Raw genomic sequence first — 17,707 nt, forward strand, 5'->3', positions numbered from 1 at the left:
TATCATAAATGGGTGTTGAACTTTGTCAAAAGCTTTTTCTGCATCTATTGAGATGATCGTATGGTTTTTATTCTTCAATTTGTTAATATGGTGTCTCACACTGGTTAATTTGCAGATATTGAAGAATTCTTGCATCCCTGGGATAAATCCCACTTGATCATGGTGTATGATCCTTTTCAGGTATTGCTGGATTCAGTTTGCTAGTATTTTGTCAAGGAGTTTTGTGTGTATGTTCATCAGTGATGTTGGTTTGTAATTTTCTTTTTTGTGATATCTTTGTCTGGTTTTGGTATCAGGGTAATGGTGGCCTTGCAGAACGTGTCTGATTGTTCCTTCCTCTGGGATTTTTTTGGAAGATTTTAAGAAAGATGAGTGATAACTCTTCTCTAAATGTTTGATAGAATTTGCCTGTGAAGCCATCTGGTTCTGGAGTTGTTGTTGTTTTTATTATTATTATTATTATTGGAAGATTTTAAATCATAGTTTTAATTTTAGTACTTGTGACTGAACTGGATTTGAGTCCTCTCTTTTTCTTGATGGCTAAAGGTTTGTCAATTGTTTATCTTTTCAAAGAACTGGCTTTTAGTTTCATTGATCTTTCCTATTGCTTTCTTTGTCTCTATTTCATTTATTTCTGCTCTGATCTTTATGATTTCTTTAGTCTGCTAACTTTGTGTTTTGTTTCTCCTTCTTTATCTAGTCCCTTTAGGTATAAGGTTGTTTATTTGAGGTTTTTCTTATTTCTTGAGGTAAGACTGTATTGCTATAAACTCTTAGAACTGCTTTTGCTGCATCCCACAGGCTTTGGATTGTCGTGGTTTTGCTGTCATTTCTCTAGTACTTTTCGATTTCCTCGGTGATACACTGGTTATTTAGTAACAATGTTACGCCTCCATGTGTTTGTGCTTCTTTATAGCTTTTTTCCCCCCTGTAACTGATTTCTAACCTCATAGCATTGAGATTGGAAAAGATGCTTGCTATGGTTTCAATTTCCTTAAACTGACAGATGCTTGATTTGTGACCCAAGATGTGATCTATCCTGGAGAAATGTCCCGTTTGCACTTTGAGAGGAAAGTATATTCTGCTACTTTTGGATGGAATTTCTTATATATATCAATTAAGTTTATCTGGTCTAATGGGTCAATTAAGGCATGTGTTTATTAATTTTCTGTCTGGATGATCTGACCAGTAATGTAAGTGGGTTGTTAAAAATCCTCACTACTGTTGTTATTTTTTCAACTTCTCCTTCTATGGCTGTTAACATTTACATTATATTGAGGTGCTCCTATGCCATATGTATATATGTTTACAACTGTTGTATCTTTTTCTTGGACTGATCCCTTGACCATTATATAGCATCCTTCCTTGTCTCTTGTAATAGTTTTTATTTTAAAGTCTATTGTGTCTGATAGGAGTACTGCTACGCCAGCTTTCTTTTGATTTCCAAGCATCGTTGTTACTTCAAGCAAGTTCCAACTAATGCAATCTTTTTTCTCCCTTAATCTGTTATATATTCACCTCCATAAATTGATTCACTACCGTTTGAACCAATTGGCCAATTTGGGACAAATCCTTGGTCAGAATGTTTGGGATTCTGTGACTTATAATTTAAGGAATGCATATTTTGTCTTTGTCCCGTTTCTGACAAGCTGCTTTGGACTTTCTAAGCAATAAGAGCCATACAAAGGTTATCTTTTGTTGTGTTGAGGGGATATTTGAAAAGCTCTCAGGTAACCTAAGGATATAAGTTTGTAGCCAAGGGAACCAACTCTGTGATGAGAGTTGGAACTTTCACTCCTGATCACCACCCGGATCCCACCCAACCTCTGGGGAAGGGACAGAGGCTTGAGGTTCAATCAGTCATACTGTGTAATAAAACCTCCATAAAAACTCAAAAGCAGAGGATTTGCTGATTCCAGGTTGGTGAACATGTGAAGATTTGAAAAGAATGGGGCCCAGAGATGGCACGGAAACTGTCTGCCTTTACCCCATACCTCGTCCTATGCATCACTTCCATCTGGCTGTTCCTAAGTTATATTCTTTTTAAGAAATTGGTGATTTAGTGAGTAAATGGACTTCCTGAGGAGGAGGTAACTGCAACCTCCAGCCTATATATAGTATGCCAGTGAGAATTCCAGGTGATAGCCTAGGCTTGCTACTGGCATCTGGGAACTGGGGACAGTCTTGTGAGACAGAACCCTCAGCTTCTGGTGCTATCTTGGTGACAGTGTCAACACTGAATTATAGTACACATAGCTATGTCCTAGAATGGCTTGGTAGTGTGGGGAAAAAACCCTCCCAAACATTAGAATTGGATTTAAAACCTACATAACTGCTATCAGAAGTAATATTTTCAAGAATGATCCTGGCTCACGAAACTGTGTGGTCTGACAAGAAAGGATGAAAGAGTAGGGAATGAGGAACCTGATTTCTGGGTGGTACACAGTAGCAGCTATATACGGCAATCCATTATTCAAGGTAAAAAAGTTGATAATGGAGTGCAGAGATGCATCCAACTCCTGGGGAGCTGGCTCACTGAATGCATAAAGAAATGAGAACTAATTTTTAAAAAAAGGTAACTATTCAATCCTTGGTTACTATTATCTACAACAGCTAAACTAAAAGAAAAAAATGCTAGTTTGGGCCTTGGAAAACAGACCAAGCTCAGATTTTGATGAGTCTGAGCTTTGGTCACTTGTCTAAAAGTCATCTCCTCCCTAGGGAAAAGTGGCACAGGGACAACAGAAAGAGCTTTTAAGACCTCTGGTGACTAAAAAGATAGTCACTGTGGAGGGGGGTCAAAATCAGGAAACTCATGAAACCAGGGATACAGTGTGGAGGAGCCAGCTCATTTTGTGGATTTGGTAATAGTTAACTTTTGCTAAAACAGATTATGAGAATAACTAATTTAAGAGCTCGTCTTTGGTTTTTAATGTTGCAGAACAGAATAGCATGTTTGCATTGATGCAGGGCCCACAGTTTGTTGCAGAACCATTAGAGACAAGTATGTATGATCCAGACACATAGGAGACTACTTCTGAAGGAAAAGCCAGTCTGGTCAACTAGATAAAAGCACTGTAAGGTTTATTTACCCTGAGAGGGTTCTGTCCATCATGCCATTATAAAAGTCAAGCAGAACACTCAGATGAAGCAGCCAATATGCCTCCTATGCAGGCTATGTGTGACCAGCTCTGTGATGACCGAGCTATTCACCTACTCAATATGCCTGTTACTCAGGTCATGGTGGCACATCCCTGGTGGCCAAGATGGTAAAGAATCTGCTTGCAATGTGAGAGACCCGGGTTCGATAATCCCTGGGTCAGGAATGGCAACCCACTCCAGTCTTCTTGCCTGGAGAATTTCATGGACAGAGGAGCCTGGTGGGCTACAGTCACTGGGGTTGCAAAGAGTCAGACACGATTGACTAACTAACACTTTCACTTTCATAATATGCTTATACGTGAAAGAGCTAAATCATGCAGGATAACCAAGCAGGAAATCAGTATGTACAAGAGTGGAGAAAAAAAGTTTCCGGGACTTGACACGGGAGTCCCTTGAGCTGTGTTACCAAAGTCCACTGGTAAAGGTCTGAAATGTGCTACAGTTAGACTGAAAATAAAAATGTAATTGTTGATGGGATTATGAAGTTGAATATTTAAGCAGGTATAACAAAGTTGTGTCTCTTTTACACAGCTGGATGAATACTATGTCTGGCTGGGGAACATGTCCCCTATCTGGTATTACGAAACCAAACCTGTTGATGAAGTCTCAGTGGGCAATACAGTGAGAAACATAAGTGATGATGGAATCACAGTATGTGTAAGTTTGTAGAACTGGTATTTGAGCAGGTTTTGTTAAGTGACTGTGTTTTTTCTCTTTTTAACCTGATTATACTTTGAGGATGGAGATTCTATCTCACTGGAGAATAGTTCCTCTCTAGCTATTGTTGTAAAACAGAAGGGATGGAAAGCCACGCTTCAAGCATTTTTAACTGAACATGCTATTCGGAACCAGTGATACTGTCTGAGCCTGCAGTGTAGAATAGAAGCTGCAGTGCTGGTAGGGACAAAATTCTCTGTGCTATAGTCCTATGTGAAGGGTAGACTGATGCTTATGGCAAAAATCTGAGTGCCTCCCAGCAAAGATGTCTTGGACTTCAAATGAGAGAGTTTCTATTTAAAGGGTGTTTACTGCTAGCCTAGGACATTATTAATTAAAGCTACTCATATAACTAAAGGACATAAAATGATCTTGAAATCTGAAATACCCATAACATCTGGGATGGTGGAGAAACACCCAAATAGGGAAGGCAGTGCCTAGAAGTGTTCCGTAATAACATGGAAATGGTTTATAAAGAATCGTGCTCTCTGGGGAATACTAGGAGGAAACACTCACAGTTCCAGTGTCGCTCTTCCTCCAGGATAGACTTTGGAATCAACAGAGAACCTGCTGGAACCAACTGCCAGGTAGACAGCGTGCTATGAACAGCTCTCAAGTGAACAACCAAGAGCTGCTGGGATTATGGGTAGCAGTTCCAGGGTGAATAGATAATATAGTATTTGGAAATCCACCACTCTGAGGAAGTTAAAAACAAATCAATTGGCTCAGTAAGGTTGAAATGCATGCTGTTTTCCCAGAAAGAACTGAATGGTGATAAACATCCCCTATCTTCTGACTTTTACTGACTCGTGGGCAGTGGCCAATCGCCTGGCCATATGGTCAGGCAGGAGGGCAGTGGCAACCTGGCCTATAAAAGGGATATCCATATGGGACACAGAGCCCTGTGGAAATCTGTGGGAATTAGAGGGATGCATTAAAGTAGGACACGTTGATGCCCATCAGGAGAACTCCTTTCTGGGCTTGGAAGGTGAATGGAATCACAGGCAGATATCCCCCTGTGCTCTCCTGAGACAGCCACCTGCATCCAAGAAGTAAGTGGATATGGGGTTAGTGCAGCAATGTGAGACTGGCTTAATCTAGACACATTCCTCTTGTACACTCTGATGCACAAAGTGCCAGCAAAAAACAGAGACTGCAGACAGCTGTGTGGCAGATGCCCTGTTGTGAAGGCCCTGAACATATCTGGCAAGTTATCGGGTAGCCCTGGGTGACTTTGCTAACTCCAGGCCAGGGTTTTCTTACCCAGTGGTAGAGGCAAGTGCTCAGAGTGCTGTAAAAGAACTGGAACAGAAGACAGTGCACCAATCTGGATGGCTGAGCTTCATTTCTTCAGAGTAAGGAACATGCTCTTACAGCCCATAATGTCCAGTGGGTAAAGGCAGCCCCCTCAGAGAGAGTCTGACAGAGAACTGAACAGGTCACTGAAACCCTGGTTGTCTAAATGGGGAGAGAAAGGTGTGAGAGGCTGGCCTACAGAACAAGAAGAGCTAGAGGAGTGTCTGCACAGGGAAGAGTCCAGAGTTGCTCTGGCAGGGAGGAGGTGGGGGATGACGGTGCTAGTGTGATGAGGCAGTTCTTACCAAGGGCAGAGGACACTGGGATAATAAATTCTTTCTTTCTCAGATCACCTCAACTTTTTTCTCCCTTTGATGTAGCAGTCAGATGACCAAAGTGGCAAGTGCAAGAATTCTAAGTCAGAAACTGTAAATATGTTTCTTAATCTTTGTTACAATTCCTAAGGGCTTGTGATGAACCTACTCCATCTAGCAAAACTGGGGCTAACAGTTATAGCTGCTATATGGCCTGGTGGTAAAGATATCCCACCCCACTCTGCACCCTTCTATCCTTACCTTGTTTGAGAAGTGGATGAGGGGGCAGCACTTGCCAGACTAAGTACTGCTGTCTGTAATCTAGACTGGCACAGGGGCTGAACCTAAGTCCCTTCAAAAGGTAGAAAAATCTGAGTATGAATGGAGGAAAAGAAAAAAAGGGGGCAAAAAAAAAAGAGAGACTCAGAGCAAAAGATGATACTGTCTGTTGCTCCATTATACCATATGCCTGAAAGGATGAAGCCATATCCTACTTCTGAAAGCATGCCTGCTTGTTTTTTAATTGAGGCATTGTTGATTTACAATGTTGTATTAGTTTCAGGTATACAGTGAAGTAGTCCAATTATACATATATATGTATGCATCTGTTATTTTCCAGATTCTTTTTCACTATAGGTTACTACAAGATACTGAATAGTTTCCTGTACTATACAGTATATATTGTTATCTATTTTATACATAGTAGTATACAGCTATTAACCCCAAACTCCTAATTTATCCCTCCCCCCAACTCCTTCCCCTTTGGCAACCATAAGTTTATTTTTTAGTCTGTGAGTCTATTTCTGTTTTCTAAATAAGTTCATTTGTATTTTTTTCTTTAACGTATAAGTGAGATTATATGATACCACTTACGAGAATCTGATTTCCTTCCTTCCTCAGTCAGAAGTTCATGTAGCAATCTGGACTTGTGAGATGTCTGAAAAGGAGGGAGGCAGGCAGTCTTGTAGGACTGACCCCTTAATCTGTGGGATCCAACACTCTTTATAGGTAGAAAGTGTCAGAATTGGGTTGAATTATAGGATATCCAGCAGGTACTGGATAACAGCTTGGTGGTGTGAGACGAACTACCCCCCCCCACACACACACAGGAATTGGTTTCAGAACCCTTTTTACTGTTCTATTTCTAAATTTTATTAATTTTACCAATTAGTTCTTAAGTGATACTGTATTATTGTTTTTGGTTAAGTTACAAGCCAGACTCACAGAATGAAATGGAAAACTTCTACCTCTATGCATTAGACGCATTAGTCAGCTATTCTTTGAGTATCTTTTATACCTCACTTATAACACCACTGTGCGTGCGTGTGCGCTAAGTTGCTTTAGTCGTGTCCGACTCCGTGCGATGCCATAAACCGTAGCCTGCTAAGCTAATCTTAGAACTTAGTTTTTGGGGAGCTAGGTGAAATTCCTGCATCAAAAGGCTTCATGAAGATAGATAATTAAGTTAAATCACATCAAGCTGCCAAAAGTGGCTGTTTTTTTTTTAACTTCAAAGAGCAATTTTGTATGGTTCAACCTAACGGTTATAAACTACTATTGTTAATTCAAGAATATTTTCCTAGAAAATCAACAGTATGTAATTTTTCTAAATTATTGGTATAGCAATAGGCATAGCATTTGTTTACAATCTTTTAACCACCCTCATATTGGAGTGAATTTAACATTACCGTGTATATAAAAATGCTTTCTGAAAAGAAATTGTGGTAAAAATTATGGTATCAGTGGTATGGTATTATGGTAACAAAACTGTAAGCATCATTTCTTATTCCCCATCTAAAATGTAAACCCCTAAGAAGGTCACAGGTTGCTTTAAGGGGCTCCATAAACACATAAGCCAAATTTATATGTGAGTGCATATATCATACACATTTTCTCTTGGGGGAGAATCCCAAGAGAATTCTCAAAAACCTAAGGTCCCAAATAACTTTTGAAATGACATTTATGAGTATAAAGAGTCCAATGTAAATAAACTCTTACATTCCATTTTGCTCAACAAAAGGTTAAAAGTAACAAAAAATGTAGATGGAATGACACTCGTTATAGATGAATGCTTACATTCTTCTGGAAACTATGTGGATAAGTAAATATTTTTCAGTAAACTGAAAAGACATTTGCCTTTCATCCAAGGTTTGTAAACTTGCTTCTAAATGTGTTTCCACATGTTTTTAACGATGAACAAATTAAAGAGGAAGATGAGGACAAAGAAAAAGGAACTAGAGTAACCAGGAAAAATGAAAATGTGAGATAAATGAGACAGTATATGAAAGGTTAACATAAAATCAGAATAGGTAAATTTTTTTCTAACCCAAAGGTAATGAACACAATCATAAGAACAAACAAGCAAAACAATGAAGAAAAGAGCAACTAACCATATAATAGATTTACCTTTTCAAAGACCGCTGGGAAATAAAAGTAGGGAGGTACTGAAACAACGTGGAAGGAACAGAAAATTGAAAAGGAGAAAAGATTAAAAGGAAAAAGAGTGAAGCAAAATCAAGAATATACCATATTTTCAATAAAAATCTTATTTTGAGAACAATATTTCAAGCTTTTCTGGAGCATAATGCAAAAGGATAAAACTAACCTGTTGTACACATTCCAAGGGTACTGGTGTGGCTTGTGTAAATGCTTCCAGATGAATGCCATGCACAGGGTCTTCAACTATCAGACAGCCAACGTCAAACCATCTGCAACAGAATGTATGAGTTTCAAGTTGTGTATGTGCTAAGTAAGTTCTATGAACTGATAAAGTACTCTCCTTCAGATAAAACACTAGCAGACTGATTAAAAGATAAACCATAAAAACAACATATAAAATTCCCCAGTTGGCTTAAGTCCAAGAGGGGGAAAAATGGGGAAGAACAACAAAAATAATTGAAAATCACACATCATGGAAAATTCCTTAGCAAAAATTCCTTTTGCTAAGATTTGGGGAGAAGAATGGCAATTAAAGGTGCTCAAATATGCACCAGATAAATTTATTCATCTGAAAATGCAAATAGCTTATAATTAAAAACATCATTTGCTAACCTATGGGAAATTTTATACGACCAACTCTGATTAGTATATAGCCAAGTTGCAAACTTACTAACTGACTTAAAAAATAACCTCATTCAGGAAATAACAAATCCTCTCCTCATTCCTGATATTTCTGAATTGTTCACTTTGAGGACGCTTCATGAAATCAAGAAAAATTTCTTCCATTTTAAGATACACACTAAAAAGTGATAAATTTTAAAACTGACTTAGGTGAGGTTATCAGTACATCATCAGCATTTTAATTAACCAGAAGCAGGAAATCATGGTTTAAAATGAGAAGATACAGAGCAAGAAAATTTTAAAATATGCAGATTAAAGTGCTATGAAATATAATACAGATTAGGAAACTTTTTTAACATGTTCAAAGAAACAACAAAACAGTAAACAGAATAACAACTCTGAGTGGTAAAATGGCAGTTTATGATGTCTACAGTATTCATATCCTAAAACTTTGCTGCAAATTGAGAGCCTTAAATAATTTATCTTATATGAATCATTATTTTAAGTATTTTATTTGGTATATGAATCATTATTTTATTCGGGATATGAATCAATATTTCATTGTACACAACTGTGTATTATGCAGATAGCAGAGAACTGCAGTGACTCAGCTCCCAGGCACGGCACGGACTTCCTGAAAAGCAGCGCCCCAAAGGTACAAGCAGTCTTCCCACAATGCCTGTGAGCACACACTAGAACTCCCCGTCTCCACACGACTCTCATGCTCCCGTGTGTCATCCTGAGTGTCCCATTCTCCCCCAACTCAAATCTAAAGTGCCGTCACTGTCATGATCACTGAGAGCTCTTCAGCACCTCTCACTAGTGTTGCTGGCCGAGTAACTTTGTCTTCTCCCCCCTTCCTCCTGTCCTTCTACCCAACCTCCCCTCTCCACCCAGCAGGAGGAAGAGTGGTGGTCTCCACTGTTCATGCTCAAGGACAGTCACCAAGGAACTCTCTCCTCCTCCTCACCCTCTCCTTGTGGCTGGTGAAATAAGGCAGACTTGGCTGAATCCTATAAGGAAGTCACTTGGACTTAAGAAGAATAGTAGTTCCAAGACTTCGGATTTTATGTAGCAGAAAAAAATCGATAGAACCTGAGGAGCTGATACAGGTATGCCAGTTTGTATTTTACCAAAGACAGACTATCCACTATCACCGGTTACTTTCCAAAAGGACATTTTAATCCATTTCACACATAACCCAATATTTTTAAACTTGATAGGTTAATTCAGAATAAGGACAGTTCATGCTTACATAGGTATTTTTTCATTTTGGTACACAAGATGTTAATTTTCCTCATGGAGCATGAACTGATGCAAAGGTCATCACAGATAGCTAGGTCTTTACTGGCTCTGCTCTGTTAGGGGCCAAACAACATCGGTCTTTTCTTGCCTTAGTTATAAGCATGCATTTCTCTGTCTTCTGTGCATTTATTTCCTATGGGAACATCACAGAGATTAGTAGCCAAAGCAAACTATCAAGTGTTTTGGGTTGTGGGTTTGCTGTTTGCTCTCATGTTCTTCCTCTATCCCCTTTCTGTATCTTAATATCACAACCTTTCTAACCTCTCTCATCCTTAACCATCCTGGAAACCATCAACAGACTTCCTAATACTACTTATTTGCTACTCTTCTGCTCAAAAAAGCATTAATGTTTGGCAGGAAGAATACTGTGGCAGGAAAAATACTATGTCTAGGTATCATGGTGCAGTTGATGGCAGACCAATGAAAAGCTGGATGAGATTATAAATTATAACCAAAGGTATCCAAGAGCTGTAGGAGCAAGGAAGACAAAATGAAGTAACGTTCTAGACAGAGACAACTTTATAAAGGTACCCTTGAAGACCTGCAGCTGATGCTGAGCACTACCTAGTCTGGACTCAGGTCAGTTGTGACTGCAGTGCACCAAACCACCCCTTTCACACACCTCACTCCTGTTTACTACAGCAAACAGTGAACCTTCTCAGGATTACCTGAAGACTCTCGAGTTTCTTATAAACAATACCTGGCTTTAAAAGACTGTGAGGTGAGGCATCAACAAAGACAACACCTTATCAGTACACCAAAAGGAGGCTAAATGAGGCCCATACACTGGATTCAGTAGACACAGATCTTTAATGACTCATACTAAAGAAAACAGAGGTAAAAGTAGTCACAATAGAAGAAAAGATATTCAATAGATAAATTGAATCTATTTAAAAAAAAACCAGTGTATGGGCTACACAGCAGCAGACAGGTAAATAGAAGATACTCAAACTAAAGAATAGAGAGGAAAACTAGAGTGAGCAAGTACAGGGAAGTGGGGACTGACCACATGAGAAATGTAGGGTACAGTCAGAAAGTGAACAATGTTGTCACTGGAGTCCTAGAAAGAGAAAATGGGCCAGAAGTCAATTCTGAAGGTAAAATGGCTAAGAACCTTCCAAAACAAACAAAAGACATAAATCTAGTGAAAGACAGAAAGAATCAAGCTTGGTGAATCCACAAAAGCTTAATACATAAGCAAACACATGCATACCTATACATACCATAATAAAACTGCAAAAACAGAAAAATCCTAAATGCAGCAAAACAACACATTCTCTTCACAGAAACAACAAGCTGGATAGCTGATGTAACAGAAACGATGGAAGCCAAAAAATAGTACAACGGCATCTTTAAAGTATTATATAAGAAGAGATCTGCCAATCTTTTCCAGAGAAAACACCCTACGAAAATAAAGGTATGTAAAGGGATTTTTGGACAAAAGCTAAGAGAACTCATGGCTAAAGTCTAATGTAGTACAAAGAATGATTTTAGGCAGAGTGAGAATGATCCCTGACTTAAAACCAAAAATGCAGGAAGGTCTTCAAAGAATAAATATAAGTGAATAGAATGCACAGAATACTAACAGTATCTTGAGTTTAAAATATATGCACAATTAAGATAACTTACAATACTGCACAAGATGTAGGGGGTAAATCGTATTATCGACAGTCATAATTTGTACTATAATGTAATATATGGAAAGGCATGATGGAATCTCTAAGGTAACCCTTACATCAATATTAAAAGGTTAATCGAGGGGAAAAAATGAAATAATAATGATCAGTGGATTGTTGCTTGGTGCATATACAGAAAGTTGAAACTTCCCAACCCAATATTCAAAGCTCTTCAGTCTGTCCCCAAACTACTCCTGACTTTCTATCCAACAATGTTCAGCCAAGCTGATATAATCACTGACACCTAAATATACCATAATCATCTTCACACTATTCCTCCACATAGAATGTCCTATTTTCACTTATCTAAATTTTAACTACTCTTCAAACTTCACTTCAAGTACCAAGTAACAGACTCTTCTCTGACACTATTCCACATCAAATTATTTCCAGTGAAAATGTATGTAACATTTCCTATAAGTAAAGATTTACACACTTACAGAGTCATTTAAAACTGTTTATCTGTGTATATATTTTCTCTCCCACCTGGTCTATAATAGACCCTCAAAGCTGGAGTACATTTTTTGTATACTATAGCTACAAAGTACTAGGCACAGTGTTACTCAATACTAAAACAAAAATTAAATGCAACAAAGTGAAAGTCAAAGTCCCTCAGTCGTGTCCAACTCTTTGCGACCCCACGGACTGCACAGTCCATGAATTCTCCAGGCCAGAATATTGGAGTGGGTAGCCTTTCCCTTCTCCAGGGGATCTTCCCAACCCAGGGATAGAACCCAAGTCTCCTGCATTGCGGGCTGATTCTTTACCAGTTGAGCCACAAGGGAAGCCCAAAAGCAACAAAATCACACAGTAAATAGGAAGAAGATAGGTCTCAACAGTTGGGAAGTTATTTTAATATAAGGCAATTCTGCAAATTAAAAAAAATTCTCCGATCAAAAAATCCACCTATTAAAAGTTTAATGCCCTCAAAAACAATGACAAATTATGTTGTTAGAGGTTTTCTCCCAACCTAAATAGATGACAGGTAGTGCTCAACAGAACTCAAACCTGGTGACTGCCTCCAGGCCATCTTGCCAGACCTCCCATTACTCTGAACAGCTATGCAAGATGATTGTGTCTGTTATGGAAGTCAGCGTCCAAGTCAAAGCTACACTATTGTATCTTATTTAATTGATAATTAACACAGTCTTAGAATGCAGGCAACACAAAGTAAATTTTATAATTAAAAAGGAGAAAACAAGAGTAGAAATGTGAGCTAAGCTACACAGGTCACATAACTAATGAGATGATATAGCTAGACCATAACATATTTTCTGTCTGGTTCTAAAATAAGATACATTTTTTTACTAGACATTCAGTGTGAGCAATTCTACTTTTGCTCCTAAGAGAAATATAATAAGCCACTCACTGAACCCATTATACACCAACAAACTGGACAACCTAGAAGAAATGCATAAATTCCTAAAAACACACACAATCTACTAAGACTGAAGCATGACAGCATTATTTCCAACAACCAAGGCATGGAAGCAACCTAAGTGTTTGTCCATGATAAACAAAATGTGATTTATATATACACATTCAAACACACACACATACATATACATGTGATGTGGTATACATATTTATATGCATGTGCATATAAAATAGTATCTTTTTCCATTAAAAAGGAAGGAAAATCTTGCCATTTGCAATAATATGGATGGAATTAAGGTAATTAAAGTAAGTCAGACAGAGAAAGATAAATACCATATGCTCTCCCTTACCTGTGGAGGGGGAGAAGTGAATTCACAGATACAAAGGACAGATGGGTGGATGCAGAGGCCGGAGTGGGAGACAGGGTGAAAAGGATAAAGGGGATTAAAAGGTACAAACTTCCAGTTATAAAATAAGTCATGAGGATGTAATGTACCACATGGGATTAATAATGAATACTGCATATTTGAAAGTTGCTAAGAGAAAAGATGAAAAATTCTCTTTATAAGAAAAAAACAATTATAACTTAAGCCTCTTACTTGTCAGGAAGCAATTCTGCAATGAAGTTTTCTACTGACACAGCAGTCTGTTTTTCATGAATCACTCCAGTTCGACGCAAGCTATCTATCCGTTCCTGGGCACCCTGAATAGAAACAGTGTATATTAGAAACTATTTCAAGTTATTCAGTATTAAATATGCTAATTGATGATTATATAAGTAATATGTGTATACATTTATACCCAAATACATATATACTCATTATAAACATGAAAACATACAGAACAACAGAGAATAAACAGCGAAGAAGCTCGCTCACATTTCCCTTAGTATTGATAGTCTGAAACACATCGCCCAAGTTATTCCTATACACAGTATTATTTTGGTTGCTATTGTGAAATGAGTAATTTTATATCCCATGTTCTAATTGGTTATAAGAAAACTATGTGCTTTTTAATGTTCATCTGGCAAGAGGCCATCTTAAATGTTTCAATCCTAGTAGTTCTTTGGTTGATTCTCTCAAATTTTTCTAGGTAAGCAATCTTATCAATAGTAAAGACATTTTTTTCTCTTCTGAGTCCTTTTATATATATGGCCATGGACGGAGGAGCTTGGTGGGCTACAGTCCATGGGGGTTGCAAAGAGTTGGACATAACTGAGCAACTGAACTGAACGGAAACAATTTCATATGCATAAAGGGAAACTTAGGTTTAGTTCAAAAAAGCCATTCACTTCAAATAAAAGCAGATGGAAAAAAAGCAATCTGGTTTGAAATTTCAATGCTCTGCTTTATTTTCTTCTCATTAGCTCCCTCTAGTGTACCCAAAATAAACAACTGATATAAATACAAACTGATTCGTAATTTTATCAGTTTCAATGAATTTTAAGCTTGTATTAAAGACTGTGGAAAAGGAAACCGTGTCTAAATTTGAAGGGCAAAAACCAATACTAAATAAAATCTGTCAAATAATAACAAAATCACAAAATAAACTGAACTATTAATGTTCATAAAAGGTTTTTACAGAAAAAAAATCTCCATCAGCCTTTCAAGTTCAGTGCCTACTTATCTGAAGTATCTTTGATGCAACGATATTTAGCAGAACAAAATATTGAAGACTCAAGCCTTAAAAACCATGAAATTCTTAGTTCTATTCCAAAAATCATGTAGTGATCTATCATTAGGAAGTATTAACAACCTATCAGCTGACAACTTTATCTGGTTCTTTTTCTGTTTTTGGTTATTTTTTTCAGAACAATCAAACACCACATGACTTGCCAGAAGATTTTACTGAGTCACTGTGTCATTTGCGTCCGTAACATCCAAAACGTTATTTGGAGCTGTCCCTTTGGATGACACTCAGGAGGATTTCATGTTCTGAGGCAATCTGGGGACATAAGGTATGTCTTTATTTTCTACTGGGAGAGGGCAGAGCTTATAAAGAGGAGATGAGAAAGGAGACTCCATTACAAGTATGTATTCAGTCAGAACATTTTAGGAAAGAATGCATGTGGAAATTGAGGAAGGAGACGCAGAGTTCCTAAAAACTATCTGGGTCTACCTCGACCTTGCAGTCTTTGTGTATCACCAGAAGTGCACAGAGACGAGTGTGAGGACAGTGCACAGTCTGATGGTAAAGGTTCTATCACAGGATGGCAACAGATGGGCAGCTAGGGTTCTCTTAAGGAAAATATCTGTTCTGCTAAGGTTTGTTTACTCAAACTTCGGAACAGCGCCCAGAGTGAAAATGTCTTTTGCATTAGACTGTTTAGTTGAGAAAATTACTTTTAAAGGTTTACCCTAGCACTTTGAATTGTACTGTTTGTGGTTTCATACCAAATTACCTCAATAAGGCTGCTAGATATTCATTTTTAAAAAAACAAGGCACTATTCTAAGAGTTCACAGTGGCTATTCAAAGCCATTGGACTGTATGAGATCACCAGGATAATGAACACAGACAGAGATCATCAAGAGGCTGAGGAGAAAAGGAGGAGCCAACAAAGAAAGCAGAAAGGAATTCGAGAGGCAGGGAAGAAACCAAGTGTGGCATCTGTGAGCACAAAAGACATAGAGGAGTCTTAAAGCCCATGCTAGAGCAAAGAAGATGGAACTACACTGGATCTTGAGAGCACATCCTCAGTGGGGTGGTGGGGAATGACACCCTGACTGAGGTGAGTGTTAAGAGAATATGAAGAAAAGAACTAGAGATAAAACTGTTGGCAACTCTGCAAGTTTTGCTGCAAAATGAAGCAAAAAGCTAAGGTAGGAGGTGATAGGGAAAGAGGGGTAAAAAAACTAAGGTTTTCTTTGGTTTTTCTTTTTAAGGTATGAGCAGTGTTTGTATGCTGATGAACTGTTCATTTGTTCTTGCATGTCTGTATACTGATGGTGATGATGAAATGTGTATGAGAGGGAGGGCAGAAATCTTGGAACTTTAGCACCTAGGAGGCTAGAGGGGACTATGTCTAATATGGTAATAGGATTGGTTTGGATAATTGACAGTGGTGTTTTTCTTGTTTGTTTTTAATGACTATAGGCCGGAAGACAAAGTATATGAAATTCAAGTGGAGGTGTGAGTATGCAAGTGTATGAAATCTGTCTTCAAAATAAGCCATTCTATCATCTGCCACTATGATGTAAGGATTATAGACACCTACAGATGCAATCACAAGGTTGTCTTCCTTTTGGTAAGTGCATTATAAGATTTAACAGGTTTCTACATGCTGGTGAGACCCTGGCAAACTCTGGTTATACACAGGCACTGTGCCTATAACTTGCCAGGTAGTTGGGTCTCTAAGGTAAGTTAGGAAAGGGAAGACTCAAAGTAAGCAAGCTAAGAAAGCTTTTTCGGTGAGTGGCTGAGTCCCCTCACCAAGTACAAGAGAAAAGGGGGACTCACCAGGTAAATTTAAAACCCTGGAGAAGGAAATGGCAACCTACTCCAGTGTTCTTGCCTGGAGAATCCCAGGGACGGGGGAGCCTGGTGGGCTGCCATCTATGGGATCGCACACAGTCAGACACGACTGAAGCGACTTAGCAGCAGCAGCAGCAGCTCCCGATAATCAAAACATATTTTAGGTTTCTTTAAAATTCCACTGTATCATCGTAACACTAGAGAGTTGTCCAATTAAAAACCAAATCAGTATTTCAGTATGTAAAAACCCAACAGCTCCAGAGACCATAGAATCATGAAAAAATAAACCAGCAGTTTCTATATCCTAAAAAGATGTTCTATTACTCACTTTTAATCCCGCTGCATAGCCCACTGGTTGTGGCGCAATGTTGGACTGTCCAGCTTCCCCTATAACCACAGCTAGGCCGAAGACCTCCTGGAAGGCGTCTCGGACGGCAGCAACTTTTACTTCTTTATTCGAGGTCACTACAATATCCAATTCACCTCCAGATTCTAAAGAGACCAGAAGAAAATTTCAAATTAATGAAATTCTCATAATTACTACATGTACCGACATTTTATGACATAATTAGTACCAACCTGGCAAAACGACACAAGATACAGATTAACCTTTTTATTGGCTGAGGAAACTGAGGCTGACAAGGTCTTGCCCAAGGTAACACAGCTACTTAGCAATGATATCAGGACTCAACCCTAAGCCTGTATATTTTGACTCTACCATGTGAGGTAAGCACACACACTTCACCCTGTCCTCTAACAACATCTTGTTCTGAGATTTCTCAAGAAAGCTGTGAAACATTTTGCTCTCGAAACAACACTATGCTGTACCTTAGTAAGTGTCCTTTGGAGCAGCTGAAAGTATTTTCCAAATATTTGAGCTTTTTATCATGGACTCTTTCCTGACTGAAATAATGTTCCACAGATCCCATCTTTATTGGAATTTAAGTCATCAAAACCTAAAAGCAATGGGTTACATAGGAAAGAAAAAGAATATGTCTTTTTTTCCCCCTCCATGTGGGACATAGCTCTTGACCCAAGCAAAGTAGTGCTCCATTAGGCTTCAGTTCAAAAAGCTGATCAGTTTGTGACGACTCATGTCACTTTTAATAATTATAAAGACAGCTAATCAAAACAATGTAAAAACTTAAACTGTGTTAAAATCCATTTCTAATAGTTCCTGTGCTTTCTTGATACATTTGAAATTGTTACAGTGATTTCTAAAATATTTGTATAAAAATACGGTTAAGTTCCACTAGAGTTTTGTTAGATCCAAATGGTCTAGTTTTTGCTGCCTGTCAATAGCTTTTTCACACTCAAGTCTTACTTAC

General features: G+C 38.3%; 1 protein-coding gene across 8 annotated transcripts in view; it reads right to left on the bottom strand.

Annotated features, from left to right (window-relative positions):
- Positions 1-17,707, bottom strand: part of PRRC1 (proline rich coiled-coil 1) — a 40,620-nt gene that overhangs the window by 5,277 nt on the left and 17,636 nt on the right. For 3 of the 8 annotated variants that reach the window (XM_081504091.1, XM_081504092.1, XM_081504093.1), the window contains 3 exons: positions 16,708-16,871; positions 13,507-13,610; positions 8,095-8,197 (listed from right to left, as the gene is read on the bottom strand). In XM_081504091.1, the coding sequence (XP_081360217.1) occupies positions 8,095-8,197; positions 13,507-13,610; positions 16,708-16,871 (371 nt within the window). Of the gene's footprint in view, positions 1-5,142; positions 5,338-5,602; positions 5,842-6,362; positions 6,427-8,094; positions 8,198-13,506; positions 13,611-16,707; positions 16,872-17,707 lie in introns of those variants that run through there. The other 5 variants (XM_081504095.1, XM_081504096.1, XM_081504099.1 and 2 more) reach the window with 4 other exon arrangements.

The sequence above is a fragment of the Giraffa tippelskirchi genome, chromosome 6 (genome assembly GCF_054371585.1).
Source record: "Giraffa tippelskirchi isolate mGirTip1 chromosome 6, T2T-mGirTip1v1.2.pri, whole genome shotgun sequence".
NCBI classification, from domain to species: domain Eukaryota; kingdom Metazoa; phylum Chordata; class Mammalia; order Artiodactyla; family Giraffidae; genus Giraffa; species Giraffa tippelskirchi.